Genomic DNA, 24927 nt, shown 5'->3' on the forward strand with positions numbered 1-24927 from the left:
CAATATAAAAATAAAAGAACGAGAAGGACAGCCCCATGGTGCGCTGTTGTCCGGATCGTTTGACTAAAATCAACTTTTGCCAGCTGTTTCATCCAGTGATGGGACCTCAGAAGCCCCAACCTTCCTTTTCCCACCACAGAAGTGGCCTCAGGGATCCGCCAGGTGTCGCCCTGGCCGCCGGCTGCCATAACCCCGCCCACTTCCTAGTTTCGTCCAATCGCGGCCTTGGCCCCGCCCCCTGCCCGAGCTTCTTTCCTGCATCCGGGTCTGGGTGGGCTGGATCTCAAGTCTAGCGAGGGGCATGGAGGTACGCGAGGAGTCCCAGTCTGGAGCTTCTCCCTCTTCACCCCGGGACTGCTCGGGGATCTCGGTGTCTAAGGAACTGCTGACGGCGGGAAGCGGCGGCCGCGCAGGTGACGGGCGGGTGGCGTTGGCATGCAGTGCTCACGTGCGGCGGGGGGCGTATGAGCCGGGGGGACAGGCTGACGGCCCCCTGCCCGAGCCCGGCACCCGCGAAGGGACGCCCAGGGGTGGCCACAGGGCTTCTGCGTGACCGCCACGGCGCGGCTGGGGTTCGGAGGCCTCGGGGCGGCCACGCGGCCATGGGCCCAGAGAGGGTCTTAGGTTCTGCGGAGTAGTGGGCCCCCACCCTGCGGAGCGGCGCAGCAGGACACGTCCCCTAAGGGGGAGGGCTTGAGGAGGGCCTTAGGTCGGCTGTCCCGGGTCCCAGCAGCTGGCTGGTGGGGGGAGCAGGTGACTATTATGGATTAACCCCCGCACCCCCACCCCTCTGTGTTCTCAGAACCACCCCTTAGTGCCTTGCCTCTGTCTCGTAGAGGGACACTTGGTTCCAGGAAAGCTACATAGGATTGCAGACACCGTAGTGGAGTTTAAAAGCATGGATTCGAATCCCAACTCCACGCGTGATTAGCTGTAGAACTATAGGAAAGTTTACGTTCTGAACGCCCCAGTTTTCACATTTGGGAAATGGAGGTATTCTCAGTGAATATTAGCTTGAAGACATTCGGTGAGAACCCAGAGCATCCCAAAGTTATGATAAGAGCCAACGCTTAGGTAGTGCTTACTGTGACCCAGGAATTAATTAACTTGTTTAATCGTCACAAAAGCCTTGTGCAGAAGGTTCTGTTATCTCTATTTTATAAAGGTGAGAAACTGAGTCACCGTGTATCATACAGATAAGTAACTTGCTGGAGATCTCTTGGCTGGAAAGTGGCAAAATTAGGATTTGAATGCAGTCAGTCTAGCTCCAGACTGATGGGATTCTTTATGCTAATCCCATTGTTAGACCTAAAGTAGTAATCAAAGAATATTTGTTAAGCTCTGCTTTGGGGGTGAACAGGAGTTTTGTACTTAAGTGAAGAGGTTTTCCAGTTGCTGGAAACAGGGGGATCAAAGCCTTGAGTTTTGAAAAACTCAGGCCCTGTCCTCTGAACTCTGATGGGCTGAAGAGTTGTTTGATTTGGCAAGTAGTCGTGAGGGGGCCGAAAAAGTGTATGGGGGTGGTGGGGGGACAACAAAAGGTTTTCAAAGGGCTCATTTGTCTAGGTTGGATATTTTTTTTTTAATTTTCTTTTAATGTTTATTTACTTTTGAGAGAGAGAGAGAGAGAGAGAGAGACAGCGCGTGAGTTGGGGAGGGCCAGAGAGAGAGAGACAGAATCCGAAGGAGGCTCCAGGCTGTGAGCTGTCAGCCCAGAGCCCAACTCAGGGCTCAAACGCCCGAACCAACCGTGAGGTCATGACCTGAGCTGAAGTCAGATGTTTAACCGATTAAACCACTCAGGCGCCCCTAGGTTGGACATGTTTAATGAAGGTCCACTAACAAAGGCAGGTGTGCTTTATAAATAAAGGAATGCTCCAAGAGGCTAAATAATTTGCCCAATATAACCACTTCTGGCTCCCACTTAACTATTATTGTGTCTGTACTGCTTCCTCTGTCCCTTTGTTGCAGAAACTCATTTGTTACTGATGGATTTCTGATCCGCACAGGTGCAGGTTAGTTTGCACTTAATGCTTAGCATCGGTGACACATACAGATGTATGAGACAGGCCTAAGGAAGGGCAGCTGGGTGTTTGTAAAGAGGTAAAATGTTGCAATGGAACTTGGAGGGCCTCTTTTTCTAAAAATGTCTTGGAGAATGTGGAATGTTCAAGACTTGAGAGTGGTCATGACAAGTTCGCTGACGGGCTTCTATTTCCTTATGCTCTAGTAAATTCAGTGTTGGTGTGCTTTCAGGTATATGGGACAGGTTACTCATCAACCCCAAGCCTAATTGCAGAAAAACTTCCACTCTTCAAACAGTTCGGATAGAGAGGAGTCCCTGTAAGTATCTTTCCCTCTCTTTCTTTTACCCCTTTCTCTCTCCAAAACTCTCTGTGATGTTAAATTTTGCCCATGTAAGCAGTAGAGGTCCACAGGGAACCCCAGCTATTGGACCCAAGCTCTTTGTCGTCGCCCTGGGACTGCTCAGGGGGTTTGGTGTCTAAACAAGTTGCTCACGGTGTATTCATTCCATCTGTAGAGTTCCATTTGAGTCTTTTTTATGTTTCTCATTTCTTTCCTTGTGATTAATTGTAGGGCTTTGTATGTATATGGCCTGATTTCACCCTCTGGCAGCCCTATTTTACAATTAAAGGCCATTTCTTTTTCCCCCTTTCTAAAAAAACAATTTTTTAAATGTTTATTTATTTTTGAGAGACACAGGGAGAGAGAGCATGAGCGGGGGAGGAGTAGAGAGAGAGAGAGGGAGACGCAGAATCCAAATCAGGCTCCAGGCTCTGAGCTGTCAGCACAGAGCCCACTGTGGGCTGTGAGATCATGACCTGAGCTGAAGGCGGACACTCAACCGACTGAGCCAGCCAGGCACTTCAATTCAAGGCCATTTCTTGACCTTTACCACCTTTTTCTTTTCATCTTCTGTACTCCAGACGTTTCAGTCATGTATTGTGTAGCTGTATCAGTGACTTAACAGGTTTTGAGAACTCATTATATGCACAGTTATGTGCTGGGCTTCTTTTGAGAGCTAACGACATTAGACATACCTTGCTTATTGATTCCCCTGTACTTAGGATAATACAGTTATTACCCCTGTTTTACAGATGAGTAAATTGAGGTTTTGTTTATTTATTTATTTTGAGAGAGAGAGAATGCTCGCGTGCATGCGTGGGGAAGGGGCAAAGAGAGAGAGAGGGACAGAATATCCTAAGCAGGCTCCACGCTGTCGGCACAGAGGCTGACTCGGGGCTCCATCCCATGAACTGTGAGATCATGACCTGAAATGAAATCAAGAGTTGAACATTTAACCAGTTGAGCCACCCAGGCACTCCTAAATTGAGGTATTGAATGGTTAAATTTAAATTTTTTGGGACACTTGTGGCTGCAGATGACTAAACTCCAACTCCTGATTGCCTTAAGCCAAAAAATAAGTTACGTTGACCAATTTTATTGTGGGACAGGGAGCAGTGATTTCAGGTACCTCTGCACCCAGGTGCTCGCTGTCATCCGGGGTCTCCTGCTCTAACTCTTAGCTCTGCTTCCCTAGGTGTTGGCTCACTCTAGAACAGGCCCTTCCTCACCATGGGGCAAGTTGCCCAGTTCATCAGCAGCTCAACCACTCATTTACTGACTCAGAAAGAAGGGCTCTCTTTCTCCACGGTTCAGGCTGAAGTTCCAGGGTGATCTCTTATGGGCCTGGCTAGGTCACAGTGTCACCATCTATGGTATTACACCAAAGCATGGTGACCAATGTTGTGGAACATCTAGGCATGTATAGGGTAAGGCACAAGAGTGGCAAGGAATGACAGAGCTTAAAAGGAAGGTCAGGATTATGTTATCAGAAACAAGGGGAACATGTTGGGTAGGTGGAGACAACCACTACTTAGTTAACGTGCGGAAGGTAGTTCAGGTAGAAGGCGGAACTGGGACGCTGTGAATAACCTCGTCAGCCTGAATGCAAAGCCTCAGAGCCTGGCTCGTTTAACTATTAAGTCATACTTTCTCCTTATGTAGTGACTATTGGTTGAATGCCAGCATTCTAGAAATGTGCAGTTCTGGGGATATATGAAAACACTAATAAACATTGAGAAATATTCGCTAACTTGTGTAGTCCTACTGCTTTAAGGATTCAGAAAAAGGTTAGAGGTTTTTAAAATGGAAGAAATTTGAGTTTTTTTTAAGTTATAACTGTTGTCTACTTTAAAAATAGATTTTTTTTTAACATTTTATTTTTGAGAGACAGAGTGAGACAGAGCATGAGCAGGGGAGGGGCAGAGAGAGGGGGGAATCCCAGAATCCAATGCAGGCTCCAGGCTCCGAGCTGTCACCACAGAGCCTGATGCGGGGCTCGAACCCACAGACCGGGAGATCATAACTTGAGCCGAAGTCGGATGCCCAGCAGAGCCAACTGAGCCACCCAGGTGCCCCTGATTACTTTTCAAGTCAGAAGTGTTTTATAGGAAATTCTGGATTTTAAAATTTGAAGTGTGGCCAAAGACTAACATAAATATTGATACACTCTATTTTCTCTCCTTAGTGTTGGACCAAGTACAGACCTTTCTCCCACAGATGGCTCAGGCAAATGAAAAGCTAAGAAAAGAAATGGCAGCCGCACCCCCTGGGCATTTCAATATTGAAGATATTGATGGGAGTCTTGGAAAAGTTATACAAATGGTAGCTATGCTTTGTTTTCATTTCATCAAGTATGAAATTTACCGGTATGCCCCGTCATCTACAAAAGAGAGGACTTTTCCATTTTAACGCCAAGTGTTATTTTCCTTCTTGCAAAGTCAGCTCATGCTTCCAGCACTGTGTGGGAACTCGGTCATTTTATGATTAGGGATCTTACAGACCAGTAAGCTTCCTTGGGTGGAGCTTAGAAATTTAGTAATAGAGAATCATAGGAGGGCTTTTAAGGTCAAATATTACATTTGTTATCTTGAAGCATTAATTTACTAAGTGTCCTAGTGGATTTTTTTTCCCATCCAAGGCCTGAAAGAAGTAATCACAGCCTGATTGATAGAAAATGCAAAAATGGGGGCGCCTGGGTGGCTCATCGGTTAAGCGTCTGACTTCAGCTCAGGTCACGATCTCGCGGTCCGTGAGTTCGAGCCCCGCGTCGGACTCTGGGCTGACGGCTCAGAGCCTGGAGCCTGCTTCCGATTCTGTGTCTCCCTCTCTCTCTGCCCCTCCCCTCTTCATGCTCTGTCTCTCTCTGTCTCAAAAATAAATAAAAATGTTAAAAAAAAAAAATTTAAAAAAAAAAAAAAAAGAAAATGCAAAAATGAATGTGTTTAATGCAATAACTGATTACCTAAGCCACATGCAAAATCCTCTCCATTTAGATTCACATCTTATTTCTGCCCCGGAGTTCCCTTTATAACACTTGTGTCTGGACAGAACCGACACCGTTGTTGATGATAATATCCCATTCGGCAGCAGCTCTGCTCAGCGCTGCTTCCAGAATATTTCCCAGAGCCAGCCACTGTGTGTGACGTCTGCTGCTGCCGCCCTCGGTCCACGGAATCGTGGTCTCCACCCTGGACTATTGCAGTGACTTCTCAACAGGCTCCCCTGCTTCTGCCCTTTCTTCCCTAGAATCTGTTCTTCACACTGTCTGTGGCTCACTTTCCCATCACCTTTCTGATGAATTCAGAGTCCTTCCAGGGCCCGTGTGAGCGGCCTCCAGCTCTCCATCTGACTTCCCTCCCTCCTGGCCCCCTCTTGCCTGCGCTCCCGTTCACGCGCCTTGCTCCAGGCCTGTTCCCTCTGTGTAGAAGGCTCTTGCCCACATTTCTGCAGCTTAACTCCCTCTACCTGTCATCAATTGTCCCCTCAACAAGAGGCTTTTCCCGATGGCCCATGAGTACCTTATCCTATCCTACTTTACTTTTGTTCATTTTCACTGCTCCACACTGTGCTTTACATGTAGGTGTTCATTGTCTTTCTTTCCCAACTAGACCAGAGGTCAGCAAATATTTTGTGTAAAGGACCAGCTAGTAAATACTTTTGCTTTGTGGACCGTACTGTCTCTTTGTGACTGCTCATTTCTGCCGCTTTAGCATGAAAGCAGCTGTAGACGATTATGTCACGAATAGGCAAATTTTATCAATGTTACTTATGGACACTGAAACTTGAATATCATATAATTTTTATGTTTTATGAAATATTATTTTTTAATTTTTTTTCCCTACCACTGGGGGAAAAAAAAAAACATTCTTAGCCCATGAGCTAAACAAAAACAGTTAGTGGGCTGGGTTTGGCCCACAGGCTACAACTTGCCAATCCCTGCTCAAAAACGTTAAGTTGCACAAAGGCAAGGATTTTGTTGCTGCTCTTGTGGAGTCTCTAGGACCTAGCATGGTGCCTGGCTCATGTTAGTATTTGTTAATATTTGTGTTTTTTTTGTTTTGTTGGGGGTTTATGTTGTTTTCTAGAGGGCACGCATGCGTGTGTGCATGAGCTGGGGAAGGTCAGAAGGAGAGAGAGAGACTCTCAAGTAGGCTCCATGCCCAGTGCAGAGCCCAAGCCGGGACTCGAGCCTATGACTGTGAGGTCATGACCCGAGCCAAAATCAAGAGTAGGCAGGCACTTAACTGACTGAGCCACCCAGGCACCTCGATTAATATTTGTTGAACGCCTATCGTTGAATGTGTTCAGGGTATATAGAATCGGGTCATGGGAGGATTTTTTAGACTTGTAGTAAATGTAAATCATTATGGTGGACTGTGGCAACTGAAAGAAAAAAAGTGCCATATTGCACTAAAAATATTTCTTGTCCTTTGTGCTTCAGTATTTGGGCCAAAAGTTGGTTCTTCCCAGGGTTGTTATCACAACTTTAGGCAACTGCCCTGGAATAAATTTCTCACGTGGTGCTTTTGGCAGGATGTGGCCTTGTTTGAGATGAATCAGTCCGATTCAAAAGAAGAGGACAGTTCGGAAGAGAGTTCGCAAGACAGCTCAGAGGACAGCTCAGACTCTGAGGAAGACGACACCGCCTCTTCAGAAGTCACCACAGACAACTTTAAACTTCCTCATTCAGAAGACGGAAAAGGCAAGATCGAGGTTTTGGACAGCCCTGCCAGTAAAAAAAGGAAAGAGTAAAATAAATGACCTTGGGAACAGGTGACATATGCCTGCTAATTCTGTGGAAAAAGAATGTGACTTGCTGGTTATTTTGCATTTCAGGTATCTGTGGTGCTTGTATGTGATATTAGATATTTTTTGTTTCTCAGAGAAACAGAAACTATCTTTTAAAGGCTGGAATAGTAGCATTTGGGGAATCTTCTAAGAGCAGACTGTATTTGATCTCATGCTAAAGAGATTCCCTTTAGAAAGCTTAGCTTGTCACTTGTATGGTGACAAGTGAATTTGCTGGCATTTTCTTTCTTCTGCATAGACTTCGGAAATATCAAACTTATTTTAAAGTAAAAATACAAATCCTTTGTTTTTGTTTGAAATTCATTCTCTTGAATAACCCAATATAGGTTTTTTGGGATATTATAAAATCAGATTTATTTGTTACCATCACAGTGTGGGTTCAATAGGGGAGAATTTTTTTTTTTAAGAGAAAGAAATTTTTTATAAAGATAAGAATTATTTATATTCAGCTGCCCTCAGGCATATCTACTTTCATTAAAAAAAAAACAAAACAAAAAAACAAAAAATAAAAACCACAAAAGTCCTTTGCAGTTTGAGCTGGGAATCTGGTGCTGTATGGTTTCATCATTGTTGGTGACTCTGCAGCCTGAACTCAGTGCAGGTAGAATTTACTGGTTGGAAAAATTCATGATTTTTTTGTCTTTTGGGTTTTTTTGTTTTTCCTTTTTTTCCATAGGTAAATTTTTTTGTTTGAGCTATTAAAACTATTCTACACAGTTGCCCACAGTTTAAAACCTGTCAGATGTAGAAAATAGGGGCATCACAGAAAAAACAGGGTATGGGTCACAAAGAGCTATAAGCTATATATACAACTAGTTTTCCCCCTTTCAAAGGTCAAAATGATCCTATGGTGGCATCGCCTTTCTGCCTCATCCTTGACCTTATTCAATCTCAGATCTCATGGGACTGGCTTTGCTCAGGATATAGGCCTGAGAATTTAAAGGACTGTCTCCAAGTGGGCTAAGCTGATGGCATTTGTGCCCTAGAGTTTTAGGTCTCTCTTTTAACTTTTAACTATTTGTTCCTACTCCTCACATCATTGTCTTGTAAATACTCTGAAGATGATTCTCAAGGTTCTTCCTGGTATTTCCCATTGGAAATTGGAACCAGCTCTTCTGGGCTGTGTCTCACTAAATGTACGAAGAGACGAACGGATCTGGAAATGAGACTCCTCAGCTAGAAAGGTTATTGTGCTATATTCTGTAGCACCAAACACAACAGTGACGGATTACTGGTGTAAATATTCAAAGATTGTCTCCTGCCGGCTAATATATTATGCTACATCGTGGAAAGAATTGCATTTATCTGGTTCACTACTTAGCATGGTGCATGGTACAGAATAGGCATGAATAATGTTACCAAATCAATGGATGGATGAGGGCATATGGGAAATTACAAGCCATGGAAGGCTGCTCCTGGCAGGGGGATATGAAGGTGTAACTTCACAGGAAATACAGCCTCACAACAGAAATATGCCGAGTGATCAGTGAGAGACCAGTCAGTCTAGAAATACATGCTAGTGTGTAGAATGTGAATATTCCCTCCTGCCATGGCTGTCTCGTGTATTACAGCGAGCCTCCCTATACAGTGAGGGAAGTCAACTAAACTCAGGTCCTCTGGACATGCTCATGACATAGTAGAAAAAAGAAAACCATGAAAATTTAATTTATGATAAAGATGTCATTTTAAGTGAGTGTAAACTGGGTGAATTATTTAGTGTACAATGTCAGAACCGGCTGTTTCAAAAAAGGTTAGATCTTAGCCTCACACTGTGTGCTAAGATAAATTATATGTGGATTAAAGATTTGAATAGAAATAAAATTATAAGGGTTCCATACTAAAATATGGGTGAATATTTAATAGTGAAATAGTTTTTATTTCTTTTTTCAGGAAGCAGGAGTCAAAACCTTTTTGTTTCTGTTTTTGTTTTTTCTTAAGCAGAACGTCAAAGTCTGAAATCACAAAGGAAAAGAGCAGAAAACTCATCCACATAAATACTAAAAACCAGGAGGTAGTAAAGACATTTTAAAGGCAAGGGGCAAATTGGGGAAAATATTTGCAATATAAGAAAGAGTGAGCATCAATCTATAAAGGGCTCTTACAAAATAGAAAAAGGACTAATACCTTAATAACAAAAAGGCCAAAGTACATAAAGAATTCACAGAAAAAAAGAATGTTTCAAGCCACATATCAAAAAACAAAAAAAACACAGAGAAAGATTGTATTCTTCACTTTCCAAATCAGCAGATGGGACAATAATAGGTAATAATACTTCCTGAGCCCTTTCTGTGTCACCCACTAGCGTGTTTCATACTCCAGTCACCACCACTCGAGTATATACAAAAACGTATTTGAGTTGCACGTTTAACATCTGTGCACTTTGCCGTATGCATGTTATCCCTTAATTAAAAAGCCGTTTTGTTTGTCAGCAGTTTGCCTTTCAGTCTATTGGAAAGTAAATCACTGTTGGGCTTTGGTCGGTCCGACCTGTGCTCTGTCTGCCAGAGGCTCGTGTGAGATGTGGCAGCCGTTTGGGCAGTGTTTCCATTGCTGCTAAGGCTGGTGAGATGGTCTCCCCGTGCTTGGAATACCATCCCTCTGTGACTCTGGACAGTTACAAATGTGAAAATCAGCTGTGATGGCCTTTGAAGCAGAAATTTCATTCTGAACGGATCTCCCACCTACTCTCACAGTATTTTAATTGTCCATGAAATATGGTACTTCTAAGGAATGCCTGCCTTACAAAGTAGCTCGTGGATTTATGGTTCCCATATCCACTACTCTGGTAGGGAAAGACCGGAGAAGTTGGGTCTTATTTTCACTTGTATTTCCCTCAGTGCCTAGCATAGGGCCTTTCACTTGATGGAAATGTACAGTAAATGTTCATTAAACTACCCTTTTTCTCTTTCTGTAAGTAAAGTAATTCATCTATGCTTAAGACGAATAGCATCGTGGTTCTCGATCCAGAAGAAACAAGACAGGGTAAATAGGACTGGTGGATTTTCCAAAGAGTTTAACGCTGGAATTTTTGTGGTTGGCTCCCCACTGCCCGGTCGTGGGAAACCGTTGCCCGCGACTGGTTTGGAAATGAGCACGTGACACGGACCTGCCCAATGAGCAAAGCCGTGTTAGTAAACTTTTGGAAAAGAAAGTATTTCTCCTCCCGAGAAAGGAGGCACATAAAGAAGTGAGAGGACTGGGTATTTTACGACTGGATAGGATTCCTGAGAGTCCTGTCTGGTGTCCACAAACTCTTGAGCCTGTACATCAAGCACTGCGAGGGAAACAAAGGACGTCACGGACTCACTGCATTAAATAACTGCAGATGGAACTATCGCTAGGTTTTGTTTTGTGACACAGTTTCCTAATTGTGGAAAAAAAAAAAAAACAAAACACCACCACCTTAGGAGCTCATTCTGCTTACATCCACTTCACAGATGAGGAAAGTGACCCGGAGCTGCGACGTATCTTTCCTAAGGCCTCCTAGTAGATAACTGTTAGAGCAGGTTTAGTTCAGCCTGTCGCACCTGGCCACTGTGGGCCCCGTAGTCCTCTGCCACAAGCACAGACTCCAAAGCTATCCGGACCAGACCTCAGCCCGGCCACTTCCCTCACTTTCCCCATCTGCAACATGGGGGTAACGGTCCCCTTATGGGGTTTTGCCAAGAAATGAATGCGTTGACACACAGCACGTGTTTAGAACAGTGCTCAGAAATTGTGAGGTATTATGCTATAGGAATAATGCACAGTGGTGGCAAGAATGTGGGGGAAACTGTTAGGAACTTATCCTAACCAACAGATTTGTTCATAAATTTCTGCGTGAGATTTATTGCAAATTTTAAAATAGCAAAAACCAACCATGTCCAACATGTGTCTAAATGTCCACCAACGGAGAACAAGTGAATTAAAGCCACTCAACATGTGAAGAAGCATGTTTATTGACACAGAAAGATGAAAAAAAAAGCAGGTAACAAAGTTATGTGCCATATTATACTAATTCTGTAAAATATATTTTCATGGAAAAAGTCTGACACAGTCTCAATTATCCGTGGTTATTTCTGTGTGGGAAGTTTATGGTTGAATCTTCCCTTCCTGTTTGATGTAATTTTACATAGTTAGGTATTGTTTAATCATTTTAAAAATCCACTTGGGTATCATTTGCATTAACAGTGATGATAATCACCCCCCATCCACCACGTCTCATTTAGTCTTCTAATGGTCTCCTTTAGTCCGGGTCGCCCTCGACAGCTTTCACTTCCCTGGAGGGCAGGCATAGGGGATCCAGTCTGGTTTTGCAGCCTGTTTCTAGCCACTTCCACAACAGCTCTTGCGGATGGCGACCAGTGTTTGGTGTTTGCTGCCGTGCCCTACGCAGGCCCTGATTCCGGCTTTGGCATGAAGAGCCATCCAGCTTGGTTAAGACCAGCAACTTCACTGCTTCGAGTACCTGTTCTACCAGTGAATAGCTGTGTGATTTGGGCAGGTTACTTAACCTCTTTCACTTGAAGGCAAATATTTACTGAGCTCCTTCCTTCTATGTATTCGGCATTGCAGATGCCGCATGGAACAAAAGAAGCACCTGTTTGTGAAGCTCACATTCTAAGGGGGAGAGATTGATGGTAAATAAATGCATGCCAGGCTGTGATAAGTGCTATGAAAAGAAGGCAGGATAAGAAGAATAGTGACAGGGCAGATGAGGTATGAGTGTGAGGACGGACACATGTGCTAGAAGATCCATCTCTAGTGAGATGGGATTGGAGGTGAGACATGAAGTGAGGCAGTCAGCCAGGAGGTTGTACGTCGGCAAAGAGAGTTGCAGGAAAAGGCAGTCGTGTGCCGGCACTGGCTTCCGCTTGCTCTGACTGCACGCATCTCTGTAGCTTGAAATCAGCTTTGATGAGAGCATTTATATACAGAAGTTAGCCAATGCTCCAAGAATTTCCCCGGAGGACCATTGGGTAAATATGTGCCAGCACACCACCGGGAAGAGGAACGGTAAGTGCAAGGGCCCTGGGGCAAGAGCTTGATTCGCTTCAGGAACGAACGTCAAGGCAGCTGGGGTGACTAGACAGAACAGGAGGAAAATTCATAGGAGATGAAGTCAGAGGTGGCAAGGAGCAAGATGGATAGGACTTCGCAGGCCCCAGTGAGGACACTGGACTTGATTCTATTCGAATCGCAAGGTTTGGGCAGAGGAGTGACAGCATCTGATTTAGACTCAGAGCAGTTACACAAGGAGGCATGAGGAAGACCAGCTGCGGGACCTGAGCAGTCACCAGCATCCGCGATGAGGACGGCTCGGTGGCCGTGGAGCCAGTAAGAAGAGAACCTCGACGGACTCATTTTTCTCAGACGCGAAGTTTAAATCAGATAGCATTTACAAAGTGCTTAGCGCCGCGTGTGGCCCACAGGAGGCCCTCCATAAATGACAGCTGCAGTTTCCATGGCCGAAAGTAAAGGCCAATCCTGGGGGTGGGGAAGGGGTGCTCATACCTAGCTAGGGTGGCAGATGATTTCAGCACCAAGGGTAAGCACTGTGTTCCTCACAAGGGAGAGCACAGCGGAGAGACCCTTAAACCGAGCTGGGGGTAGGAAGGCGCAGAGGGTGCGTGAGCAAAGGGGGACTGCTTTAGCAAAGGCGTGTGGAAGAGGATTAGAAGGGCCTAGAGTGTCCACACCTCCCCACGCAGGTGACAGATCACAGCTTTATCCTTCAGTTTAGCCAAATCATGATCTGAAAGAATAGTGATAATCTTCTTAAAAAAGGTTTTTTGGGGGGCGCCTGGGTGGCTCAGTCGGTTGAGCGTCCGACTTCGGCTCAGGTCATGATCTCGCGGTCTGTGACTTCAGTCCTGCGTCAGGCTCTGTGCTGACAGCTCGGAGCCTGGAGCCTGCTTCGGATTCTGTGTCTCCCTCTCTGCCCCTCCCCCGCTCATGCTCTGTCTCTCTCTCTCTCTCTCTGTCAAAAATAAATCAACGTTAAAAAGATTTAAGTTTTTTTTTTTTTAAGTAATCTCTATGCCCAACGTGGGGCTCGAACTCACAAGACCCTGAGATCAAGAGCCGCACCCTCTGCCTACAGAGCCAGGCAGGGGTCCAGAAGAGTGATAATCTAATTATTCCCTGTGTTAATTAAATCGCCTGGTAGGCTGTGGGTCATTCTGTTCCAGTTTGAATTCACTGGAATTCCATGCAGGCTTTGATTCTGATCAGTCAGATATCAAAACAAGCCGGTAGGAACTTTAGCACCCGCTGTGGCAGAAGGCTTTGCGCATCTCTCCAAGCACAGGCTGGAGGAGATCTGCGCATCCCTTGAAGATATTTGCAGGGGTGTGTGTGGGAATTTGGGCGGTAGAAGTAGGACAGAGGGGCTCCACAGCTTTTATCAGATTCTCAAAGAGGTGTGTGGCCCAAAGAAGATTAAAAACACTGCTACTGAGATTAATAGGGAGAAACATCAGTCCAGAAGAAACAGTCCAAAAGTCCAGGATTTTGTTTGCCATTTTTTCTGTTATTAAAATATTTGATAAAGTGATATTTTAGTTCACATGAAGTCAGTTAAAACACTGTATTTAAAGGTAGTTCCTCTGTGGGCACCTGCATGGCTCAGCCGGTTAAGTGTCTGACTTCGGCTCAGGTCATGATCTCACAGTTCATGGGTTTGAGTCCCACGGTGGGCTCTGGGCTGACAGCTCAGAGCCTGGAGCCTGCTTCGGATTCTATATCTCCCTGTCTCTTTCTGCCCCTCCCCAACTCTCTCTCTCTCTCTCTCTCTCTTAAAAATAAACCTTAAAACATTTTTTTAAGTGGTTCCTTTCTAATAGGGTATTATGTTAAGTGAAATAAGTCAGAGAAAGACAAATATCATATGATTTCACTCATATGTGGAATTTAAAAAACACAACAGATGAACATAAGGGAAGGAAAAATAAGATAAAAACAGAGAGGGAGGCAAACCATGAGAGACTCTTAAATACAGAGAAGAATCTGAGGGCTCCTGGAGGGGACGTGGGTGGGTGGGGGCTAAATGGGTGATGGGCATTAAGGAGGGCACTTTTGGGATGAGCACTGGGTGTCATATGTAAGAGATGAATCACCGGGTTCTACTCCTGAAACCAAGACTATACTGTATGTTAACTAACTTGAATTTAAATAATACTTTTTGAAAAAGTGATTCCTTTCTAATAAGGCTTTTGTCATTTTATTCAAATATGAACTGTCAGTTTAGACTCAGAATATTCCTACCGATTTAGAGTTTCACCTGTGTCAAGCTCTGATGGTAAATGAGCTATTGTATAATAAAACACGCTTATAGGCAAAATATGCTCTATTGATCATGGCAGGATCACTCCTGGTATTCTTCCCTTTGGATGTTTTCTGTCTCGGATTTGGTTTGTTGATTGGTTCCTTACATTCCCTTTATGTTAAGCTGCTGACTCTCCAAAGTACCAAGGATTAACTAAGGGCTCCTTCGAATCCAGAGACAGGAATGTTCACTGAAATTTTATAAAAGGAGGAGTAATAGAAGTTAATTTCTCCGACCATCTTCCAGCGACACTGTGATTCAGGAACTCACCTTCCAGTCACATGTGGATGGTGATAATTTGCTCACCGAATATTTTTGTCTGACAACGGTCAATCTAGTGAGTCCTGCATGGATTATAATAATTCCCATTTCTCAGGCACCGACTATGGTCCAAACACCTTGTCGGGTGCGTTCTGCATCATATCATTCTATTGGCTCCTTCCAGCACCTAATGAGATAGAGACCTTATCCCCATTTTATAGACACCAAGGCTCTGAGATATTAGGTTACGAACTTGCCCGAGATCACACAGTCAGCGATCACACAGAAGATCCGGTAGGTAGAGAAGCGGAAAACGAGATGTCCTAGGAAGAACGAATGAGCTGCAGAAAGAAAGACAGTCCTTTTCCTCGGACCATTGCCGGTTTTCATTACAGGGCGTTTTTCCGGTGCTGCTACATCAAGCACTGGGTCAGAACAGTGGCGTACAGGAATCAGTGACTCCTGAAAGGGGTGGTAGGAAAATTAATTCATCTGGTTAGTTTATCTCAATATATTTTTAAAATAGTGATGGGGGGACAAAGTTAACTTCTCTTGAGAACCATGAACAAAGCACAGTGCAAGGTACTTATATTATTGCGTTGACTCCTCAAAATAAGGCTCCTGAGGAAGGCATTACTAGCATTACTATCTATCCCCATTTGACAGATCAGGAAACTGAGGCTCAGAGAAGTTGTGTAGGTTTCCTCAAGTCACATGGCAGGATGGTATTACATGGACCAAGATCAGTCTCCAAAGGCTACTATATTCTATGTCATGCTGTAAAATTCACTTTTTAAAACCTATTTATTAGAATTTAAGCTATTTGGAGCCAGAGATAATGTCATTCAATTCTGTCTACTGCTCACAACATTACATAGTACCCCATTCCTAGAAGAACTGTTTGTGGGTTCGTTACCCATCACAGTGGGTTGAAAAATAGAACATCAAAAGGCACAAAGATGTATCTTATTTCCAAATATGAAAAAAAAATTCATTTCACATTCCTTATAGGATATACTGTTCCATGAGAGCAAAATTATAGAAAACCCTTTTAACAGCCCCATAGGTATAGTTTGGAGGTTAAAATCTGCACATTATTATGCAAAGTTTCCCCCAAAATGCACCTCGTGTAGTACAACCGGCTGATACTGGCATTTTTCAAGATGAACAACGGCTAGATTAGTTGCGGAGAAAAAGCAGCTTGGCGGTCTATAAATACATGTGAGATACAACATAGTCAAAACCCAACAACTGCAAATCATTTGAAAGTATAAAAGGTGCAGTAGAAAACACTCAGGCACGGGTGTAAATGCTTAGACGTGTGGTCTGACCCCCTTGGCGGTCCACGTGTGGATTTTTCAACTCGCGGCTCCTCCTTCAGCACATCCAGGCTCCTCAAGTGTGTCGAGAGAGTTGAGGAGTGAGGCTGTCTGCAGGGGGTTCCCGATGACAGCTCTCTCTAGTATTCCAGCGTCACAGTCTTGGTTTTGAGGTATTCGTTTAGAGCTTCCTCACCTAGGGAAGAGACAAGCAGTTCCTGAGCATGGTTCGTAAGTGGATGTGATGTCACCGGAATTTTGGACACAGGTGTAGGTGCATCGATCACCGAGCAGCTAGAATGTGGCCGAAGCCAGGTCTTATCAAACTGTAAAGTGCATGTGAGTCACCTGGAGACCTTGTGAAACCACAGTGCAAGCCCTGAGATTATGCATTCCTAACCATCACCTGATGGTGCAGATGCTCGCGTCCACGGACCACACCTTGAGGAGGAGGGGCTTAGCCCACCTATCAGGTCTACTGAGGAACAGTGTTGGCTTGGTCGGTCTCCACCACAGACCTTTCTCCCTTATTTCCCTGCCTGATGACGAACTCTTCTTCTCCATCCTTTGCCCATTCAGGCTGAGCAGAAGCGGCCAACATACGTCCTTCGGATTATACTAAACGAAGCAGAACTGAGTGGAAGAAAGGAAGTTTGAGACCCTTTGGTGTAATCTTATTTTAAAGATAAGGATGATGCAGTTTTCCTGGTTTACATTGTACAGAGAAGAGCATATCCAGGCAAAAAACCAAACAAACAAATAGGTTTGCTTTCTGTTTCTATCCCATTTTGAGCTAGTACAGTTGTCGATTTCTACGGCACTGAAAGGGCATGAATACCGCAGTGCAACTAATGAGTTTATGATCCTGGAAGTTGAGCTAAAACAAGGCTTCTTAACCTTACTGTAGAATTACCTTGGCGAGGTTTTAAAACTCCTGATCACAGGTCCCATCCCAGACCAATTAAATCAGCATCTTCGTATTTTTTAAAGCTCCCAGGTGACTCTAATCCAATGTGCAGCTAGGGCTGGGAACCCCTGGGCTTAGGGAATTTAAAACTGGGAGAGAAAGAAACTATTTAGGCAAATTCTATTGTTTTATAATAAACACTCTTTATCTTCAACTCAATGGGATTTAGAAGGAGAGACCCCTTTTTTGCTGCAAATACATTATCAAAAGTCGCCAGGAAAGAGAAGATGTAAAAATACCCCCCAAATTAACCAAATTTATGTTAGGGGACTATAATTTCAGTAAGCCATGAACATTTCAGCTTTTGAAACAACATGCCAGACTGGCTGCGGGGAGTAAGAACATGGGCTCCGCAGCCGGACTGCCTGGCTTGGAATTCTCTTTCCAGCAGTGGCTGGCTACATAACTCTGGGCAAGTTCCCCAACCTCTCTGAGCCCCAGTTTCTCCATTTATAGAATAAAGATAATAATAGCACTTACCTCCCAGGGCTATCGTGAGGCTTGCTTGTGCTACTACAGGCAAAGTAGCACGAGATCTGGTCCATACGTAGGTAGTGTTCAAAGTAAGCTATTACTTGAAATGTGATAGTGTCATTGCCCACAAAAAATGATCTTTCGGACTTTTTGCAACTCTAAACATAACTTCCCAGACTCCCAGAAAACCCTGCCAATTGCAGTATTGATTCTGAAAGACCGCCAAGCAGCTTACAGACAAGATTTATTCTTGGAGCTAGCTGATTACTGCCCTCCATTCATTTCTCTGTCTTGATTCCACTTCGTCCCACAAAAGCTAAACCAAGTTCATGATGAATGTCAGGTCAAAAGCCAAACATATTTTAGCTGAAAGATAGTTTCTCTTCAACATTACTCTTCTTTTAAAAACACTTGTCACGCATCCAGTTTGTGTGCTTTTGTGTAGGTATGTTAAACAAAAACGTTTCGTGTTAAAAAACAAGTAGTGCCCATAAAAACCCAGGGACGGCTGCCATATAGCAAATGTCCTTCAAAGCAATACACTAGGGTTGCACAAAACATAAAGCAGACTTCTCTGCGACAGTAGAACATGCAGTAGAAAAGCAGAGCATACCTAAGTCTTTCCCAAAGCCAGATTGTTTAACCCCACCGAAAGGGGCGGCCACATCCGTCTTGTTGTAGGTGTTAACGAAAACAGTTCCTGCTTCTAGTTTTTCGCTCACGTACATGGCTTTATTTACGTCTCTTGTAAAAACCCCTGAGGCCAAACCGTACTCTGTGTTATTTGCTCGCTGCAACACTCCATCGATGTCCCTGCAAGATGTTTGCAGGAAGACAACATATCACTGAATGCAAAGCAAAACACTCTCATGTCATATTCTACTCCTCCCCCACCCCCCGCCATGCTAGAAATGGAAAAACGTTACTGCCAACTGGCTTGAATTTTTATAAATGAAATAGTTCAGGCTTACACCAAAAGAAACTCCCAACAACATATTAGAATGCTAGTGTTATATATTTCATGTATATATCATGCAACACCTTTTAAAATCTAATCTGAAGTCATCTTTTCCATTTTCTTCTTGGTTCTCCTTCACAACCTCTCACTTCCTCCCCTGTCCCTGGAGTCCTACTTCTGGATACATTCTCAGAGCACCCCCGCTGTTTCCCTCCATCTCTCCAGATTTCGCATACAGCTCAAGGCTCATTCTGTGCCTCGCCCTGAAGCCTTCCCAGCTCCCACCAGTGCCACTGTGGAGGCAGTAGGGTGTAGTGGCTCAGCGAGTGGCCTCTTGACCTTGGGCAAATGACTTCATCTCTGCATGCCTTTGTTAATTGCAAAACACTGCAAGAATAATAAAAGGACATTTCTTGTTGTCTCAAGGACTAAATGAGCTAATAGTGCCTGGAACATAGTACATGCTCAATAAAAGCCAGCCATAATCAGGGAACATGTATCCCTCCAAACTCAATATTTTGATTTAACTCTTTCTGTATCTCTGGTTCACCTCCCGGCTACACTTGGCAGCTCCCTGAGGGCAGGAATGACATTTTATTCTTCTTTATACCATGGTGTTAGATCATCAAATGAGAGTGAATTCAATGAATAAAATTCCATTAAAGGAGAGCAAAATTACTCCTTAAATCATGATTCCCCTGCCTTTGGACTCAGTGTGTGTGCACTCCCAAGAGAGTGGAGCCTGACCCTGCTCATCTCTCAGTTGGGTCCAGTTCCAACGTGTCTGTCACAGTATGAGTGTCCCATCCTAATGTTTGAAACTGCATGATTTTCTACAGCACGGCCAGTAAGTGCAACCCAAGGATTTCATCTGGCGCTCTGGCAAAGAAAGAGGATCTGTCCCTAGACTGGAGGAAAAATTAATCGTGCTCAAGATTAAGAGACAGCACATGCTTCAGTGTGGTGGCTTCTGAAGAGATTTTCAAAGGTAATCTCGGCTACATACAATTTTAAACTCGCACAAGAAATTTGGAGCTGAACTTAGAGTGAACTGAGGCTCTGCTAAAACTCTCAGACTTCTTGATGCATTGCACGTGGTAGGGACCCAAATATTTATTGACCAGCCTAAGGCAGAAAGATGGCTTTATGCCATTATTTGTTGAGGACTATCGAGATGACACGGCTTCATAAGACACCTTGGCCTATTTCTAGGATAATAACAAGCATACCAGTGGCAACAGCACAACAGCAAACATATCTTATTTAATTTTTAGAATGACACAAAAGGATAGATGCTATTAATAACATCACAAAGAAACCAAGGCTCAGAGTGAGTAAGTAACTGGCCCAAGCCCATAGACGAGGTCAGGTGCAGAGGCAGGCTGCAGACTCCACCCACTGTGGCTGCCTTTGGCCCTCTGTGGTTGATTGCCCACGTCCTTGTCTGTCTCCCTCATCAGCTGGTAAGCATCTCAAGGAACTGTGACCTATCCGGTTTATACCCTGCAAATCTGGCTTCTAAAATCTGCATGTTTAACACAAAGACTATCCTATGGGAGGAACTTATGAGGAAAAGAAGGTTAATAGGGCATTCTTGGCTCCGTGTGTCAAAAGGTTGCTCACTATAGCTTAGCGTCCCCAAATATGTCTTACAATATGTCTATCGAAGATCAAGAGCGGTGGCTGGGTGGCTCCGTCAGTTAAGAGCCTGGCTCTTGATTTTGGCTCAGGTCATGACCTCAGGGTGGTGGGGCTGAGCCCTGCAATCGGGCTCTGCCCTGAGTGAAGAGCCTGCTTAAGATTCTCTCTCTTTCCTCCTCTCTCTGCCCCTCCCCTGCTCGCTCTCTCTAATAATAATAATAATAATAATAATAATAAATAAAATAAATAAAAGAGCAAGGAGTCCTTTGAACTTGGTGTTCTGGGTTTTTTTTCCCTACTTTCTCATTGGTTGAAGGAAAATTTAAGCCAGAATTCTGAAGAATTTTGCACAGCATACCATGAGAACCTACTGTATTAAATATTCTTGTATGCGCTCAGTTGCCATATGACCCTCTTTGATATGCTAAACACTTTGGAAAGCTTCCTGTACTGTAACAAACCAGTATATCATTTATAGTTGATTACATGGGGATTGTGGACATTGCTATAAAAAGTTGAGTGTCTGCTTTCAGGTGCATCACCCTTATGAAGGCAGCACTCTTTCCTTGGGAAAATCACAGGCTGCCTTCCCTAGGAATGTGAATGTGAAAACTAGTTTTGTTATTCTCAGTTATTCATCTTGTTCCAGAGACGTTGTGAATATTGGTTGTACACAAACTAAAATTTAGTCAGCTAAAGTTCCATACCGTCAGCCATTAATTTAAGCTAGGAAGCAAAAATATATAACGACCTACATCGGTTACCCTTCTCTTCTAATTAGTTAAGTCAGTTATTGTCACATAATTGAGAATTACATGTTCACTGATTTTATGGCCTGTATACAGCACAATGGCTGATTAAAAAACACTTATCTACTCAAAACCTGTTAGATCATGCCTGAAAAACATACCCATTTTGGAACTTAGAAATGACCATTATGGGCCCGAATGATTCCTCTTTGGCAAGATACATGTGGTCTTCCACATCTGTGAACACAGTTGGTTCCATAAAAAAGCCTATTTGAAAAACAGAAAAGATCATCAATTATACGGTAATTAATTTTTAATTAACAGTTTGCCCATTTAATTACATTATAATTTTTTTCTTCCCTTCTGGGTCAATAAAACCAAGACAACTTTCATTTTCCTACCTGGCATTAGCATTCCTAGGTTCTTATTTTTTAATCTGTTTCTTAACAAAAATTTCAAACATATGTCAAAGTAGAGAAAGTAGTATAGTGAATTGTAAAATAAATATTTTCTCCTATTTTGCTATCTTTGATTCATTTTATTTCCTGGCTGAAATAATTGAAAGCAAATTCCAGAGATCGCAACTTTCATCTCCAAGAATTTCAGTACAAATCTGTAAAAAAATAAGGATTAAAAAAAATTTTTTTTAACGTTTTATTTATTTTTGAGAGAGAGAGAGAGAGAGAGAGAGCGAGGGAGAGAGAGAGAGTGCGAGCAGGGGAAGGGCAGAGAGAGAGACACAGAATCTGAAGCAGGCTCCAGGCTCCGAGCTGACAGCACAGAGCCCAACGCGGGGCTCGAACTCACAAACCGTGAGATCATGACCTGAGCCAAAGTCAATGCTTAACCAACTGAGCCACCCAGACGCCCCGAAAAAATTAAGTATTTTTTTTAACTTCCCACAATACATTATCACATCTAACAAAATTAGTGCTAATTCCTTCTTCATGGTTTCTATTTCAAATGTTTTTTCTCAAAAGTATCTTTCTTACAGTTGATTTGTTTGATTCAGGCTTCAAATAAGTTCTACACATTGCATTCACTTGTTAGATCTCTTAAGTGTCCTTTCATCTAGAACCTTTCACCCCTTATTTTTCATGCCATTGACTTGTTAAACAGATGGAGTCAGTTGTCCTGCAGGATATGTTGCATTTAGATTTGCCTTTGTTTCCTTGGGATGATATTTAATTTGTTCCTTGATCCAGGCGCTTGGGTGGCTCAGTCAGTTAAGTGGCCGACTTCGGCTCAGGTCATGATCTCATGGTGTGTAGGTTGGAGCCCTGCATTGGGCTCTGTGCTGACAGCTCAGAGCCTGGAGCCTGCTTCAGATTCTGTGTCTCTCTCTCTGCCCCTCCCCTACTCATGCTCCGTCTATGTCTCTCAAAAATAAATAGATGCTAAAAAAAAATTTAAAAGCAATTAATTGTTCCTCGATCCCCTTTATTTCTCGGAAATGGAAAGTTTGACCTAAATTCACAATTAGATTCAGGTTAAACATTTTCGGCAAGAACACTGCAGAGGTGATGCTGTGTGGTACCTGTTGTATCCCATAGGAGACACATCAGACCTGGATGTTCTGCTTTCACTGTTGCTAAGAATGACCAGGGGCTCCCAGCCGGTGACAGCTTGACCTCTCCATCATAAAATTGTATTTTTCTCCTTGAGACTGGCAAGCCATCATGGGTGAGAAACTGAGACCTTGTATGTACTCAGCCCCCCCCATCAACCTCTCTCCTGACAACTTTAGCCTCCCTTGATGATAACTGCCTCATCAATCATTTCACTCAATTAGGGGTACAAAGTGGTGATTTTTCTATCATTTTTTTTCTACGTTAATTAGCAGGCACTCTTCTGTCAAAAAAAAAAAAAAAAAAAAAAAAAAGTCTCCCTTATCAGCTACTCAGTGTACCGAGACCTTTGGTTCATACAGGAAACATAGACAAATGTTACCTTTTCCCCTGCTAATGATCAATTTGCAGAGTAAGGTGTTGGAGCACAATCCCAGTATGCCTCCTGCGGAGGTGGTCTTACCTGGTCTTTGAACTTGTCTTCCCCCGTACACCAAGGTGGCCCCCTCTTTCACTCCAGCTTCACAGTATTGCAGAAGCTTTTCCAGATGGGCCTTATGATTTTGGGGCCCGTGATCGGTAGATCTGTCAAGTGGATCACCAATTTTCATCTTTTTAATTTCTTCCACCTGTTTGTCACCCAGTTCACAAAACACAATTGACTGTTAATAATAATAATGGATACCCTCAGCTCAGCTTCTACCGTGTGGTGGCTGTTGTACTAAGCTGTCAAAAGATGTGTTGTCTTTTAGTCTTCACGGAAGCACTGGAGGTGGGTATTCATTATTTCCATCTTACAGATGAAGAAACTGAGGCTTAGACAGGGTAAGTGATTTAAGACACACAACCACTAAATATAGTAGAGTTTTCCTGACTTGAAAGCCCAAGCTGTTAACCACTAAGTTCTAACAGACTATAAGCTATGTATGTATGTTATATTCAAATTATCCTGAGTGTTAATCCATTAGAATAGCAGACCTGATGTTCTGGAATTTTTGTTAACACAGCACACTTTTACTCTTCAGGACAGAAGAATTTCTGTCCATAGCAATGGCCACGTTGCTATCTTTTTTTCTCCCCACCAAATGTGGCAGACTGCCCTTCAGACATTTTCATGGTATAGCCATGCCAGAGGAATTGCTAGAATGTTCTGATAAAAAGCTATCTTTGTTGTGCAATGTTCATCAGAGGCATGTCTTTGTAATCATTTCCCATGCACCTCACTTACCTTAACCTACTTTTGCATTTTCTTATTTATTTGTTTATTTTTAATGTTTATTTATTTTTAAGAGAGAGAGAGAGTGGGGGAGGGGCAGAGAGAGAAGGGGGCAGAGGATACAAAGCAGGCTCCATGCTGACAGCAGAGAGCCCCATGTGGGGCTCGAACTCATGAACTGTGAGATCATAACCTGAGCCAAAGTCAGACGCTTTACCGACTGAGCCACCCAGGGGCCCCTGCATTTTCTAATGTTAAGTCCATTTCCAGTAAGAAGAAAGAAAGAGAGTTACCATGACCCAATAGGGCCCTGAATTTGAATTTAGGCCTGGCAAGAATCTCTCAGTAAGTGCTCAAGAAATAGTTGCTGAATGAGTGAATTAATACAGATTACATGTGTACAAAACATGTTTATTGATGGGCTGATAAGGTAGACTCTTGACATTTCTGGTCTCAGCATTTGAAATGTCAACAAACTAATTGCAAAAGTTCTGTAACTTTTATTTTACCGTGGCGCAAAACTGAATTACAGGGGTGCTCAGGAGGGTAGCCATTGCCCTCCATAGGTCTTCTTGTTTTCTTTTCTTTTTTTTTTTTTTTTTTAACTATTTTTATGTTTATTTATTTATTTTGTGAGTGAGAGAAACAGAGAGCACAAGCAGGGGAGGGACAGAGAGAGGGAGAAAGTGAGAGAGAACCCCAAGCAGGCACAATGATGTCAGCGCAGAGCCTGACATGGGGCTCGATCCCATGACCCTCGGATCATGACCTGAGCTGAAATCAAGAGTCAGATGCTGGACTGACTGAACCACTCAGGCACTCCTGGTCTTCTTGTTTTCCATTCTCATGAAGAAAGAATGTCTTTTCTTCTTGGGAATGGGGAGAGGGAATTGACCCTAAAAAAAAGAAGCTGGGTGCTGGTTTTTCAAATACAAACAAATTCATGATTACTGTTACCATAATAATGGCATACTGTATTATAGTTTAGTTTATTTTAGCCACACAATTCGTGTTAATAGTTCTACAAATGGCTTCTTTTGGTCTTATGTTTATAAAATCATGACCAATCTATAAGGTGTGTATGTATATATGTATGTATGCATGTATGTATTTATCTATACATTTTAGTGGAGGAAATGATTGGCTGTCTGATTAACAGTGCATTGACGATTTGCAAGGATCCAGTAGTATATCTCTCTTAGTCAACTTAGGAATTTACAAAAATCTAGGAGTGTATTTCCCATTAGTCTCAAGGATATAATTTACTATAAATGTAGAGCAAGGTATAGATA

General features: G+C 43.3%; 2 protein-coding genes across 2 annotated transcripts in view; one reads left to right on the forward strand and one right to left on the reverse strand.

Annotated features, from left to right (window-relative positions):
* The first annotated feature begins 246 nt into the window (after window positions 1–246).
* Window positions 247–9019, forward strand: NOPCHAP1 (NOP protein chaperone 1). The gene is made up of 4 exons (XM_060656552.3): window positions 247–413; window positions 2257–2343; window positions 4553–4689; window positions 6901–9019. The coding sequence occupies exons 1-4, from the start codon at window positions 302–304 to the stop codon at window positions 7117–7119; spliced, it is 555 nt and encodes a 184-aa protein (XP_060512535.3). The 5' UTR covers window positions 247–301; the 3' UTR covers window positions 7120–9019.
* Window positions 9020–11309: 2290 nt separating this feature from the next.
* Window positions 11310–24927, reverse strand: part of ALDH1L2 (aldehyde dehydrogenase 1 family member L2) — a 70107-nt gene continuing 56489 nt past the window's right edge. The window contains exons 20-23 of the mRNA XM_078449529.2: window positions 22883–23048; window positions 21013–21118; window positions 18117–18316; window positions 11310–16258 (exon numbers count right to left, since the gene is read on the reverse strand). Of these exons, the coding sequence (XP_078305655.1) occupies window positions 16203–16258; window positions 18117–18316; window positions 21013–21118; window positions 22883–23048 (528 nt within the window). The 3' untranslated portion in view covers window positions 11310–16202. The remainder of the gene's footprint in view (window positions 16259–18116; window positions 18317–21012; window positions 21119–22882; window positions 23049–24927) is intronic.

Source organism: Panthera onca, chromosome B4, assembly GCF_046562875.1.
Source record: "Panthera onca isolate mPanOnc1 chromosome B4, mPanOnc1 haplotype 2, whole genome shotgun sequence".
NCBI lineage: Eukaryota > Metazoa > Chordata > Mammalia > Carnivora > Felidae > Panthera > Panthera onca.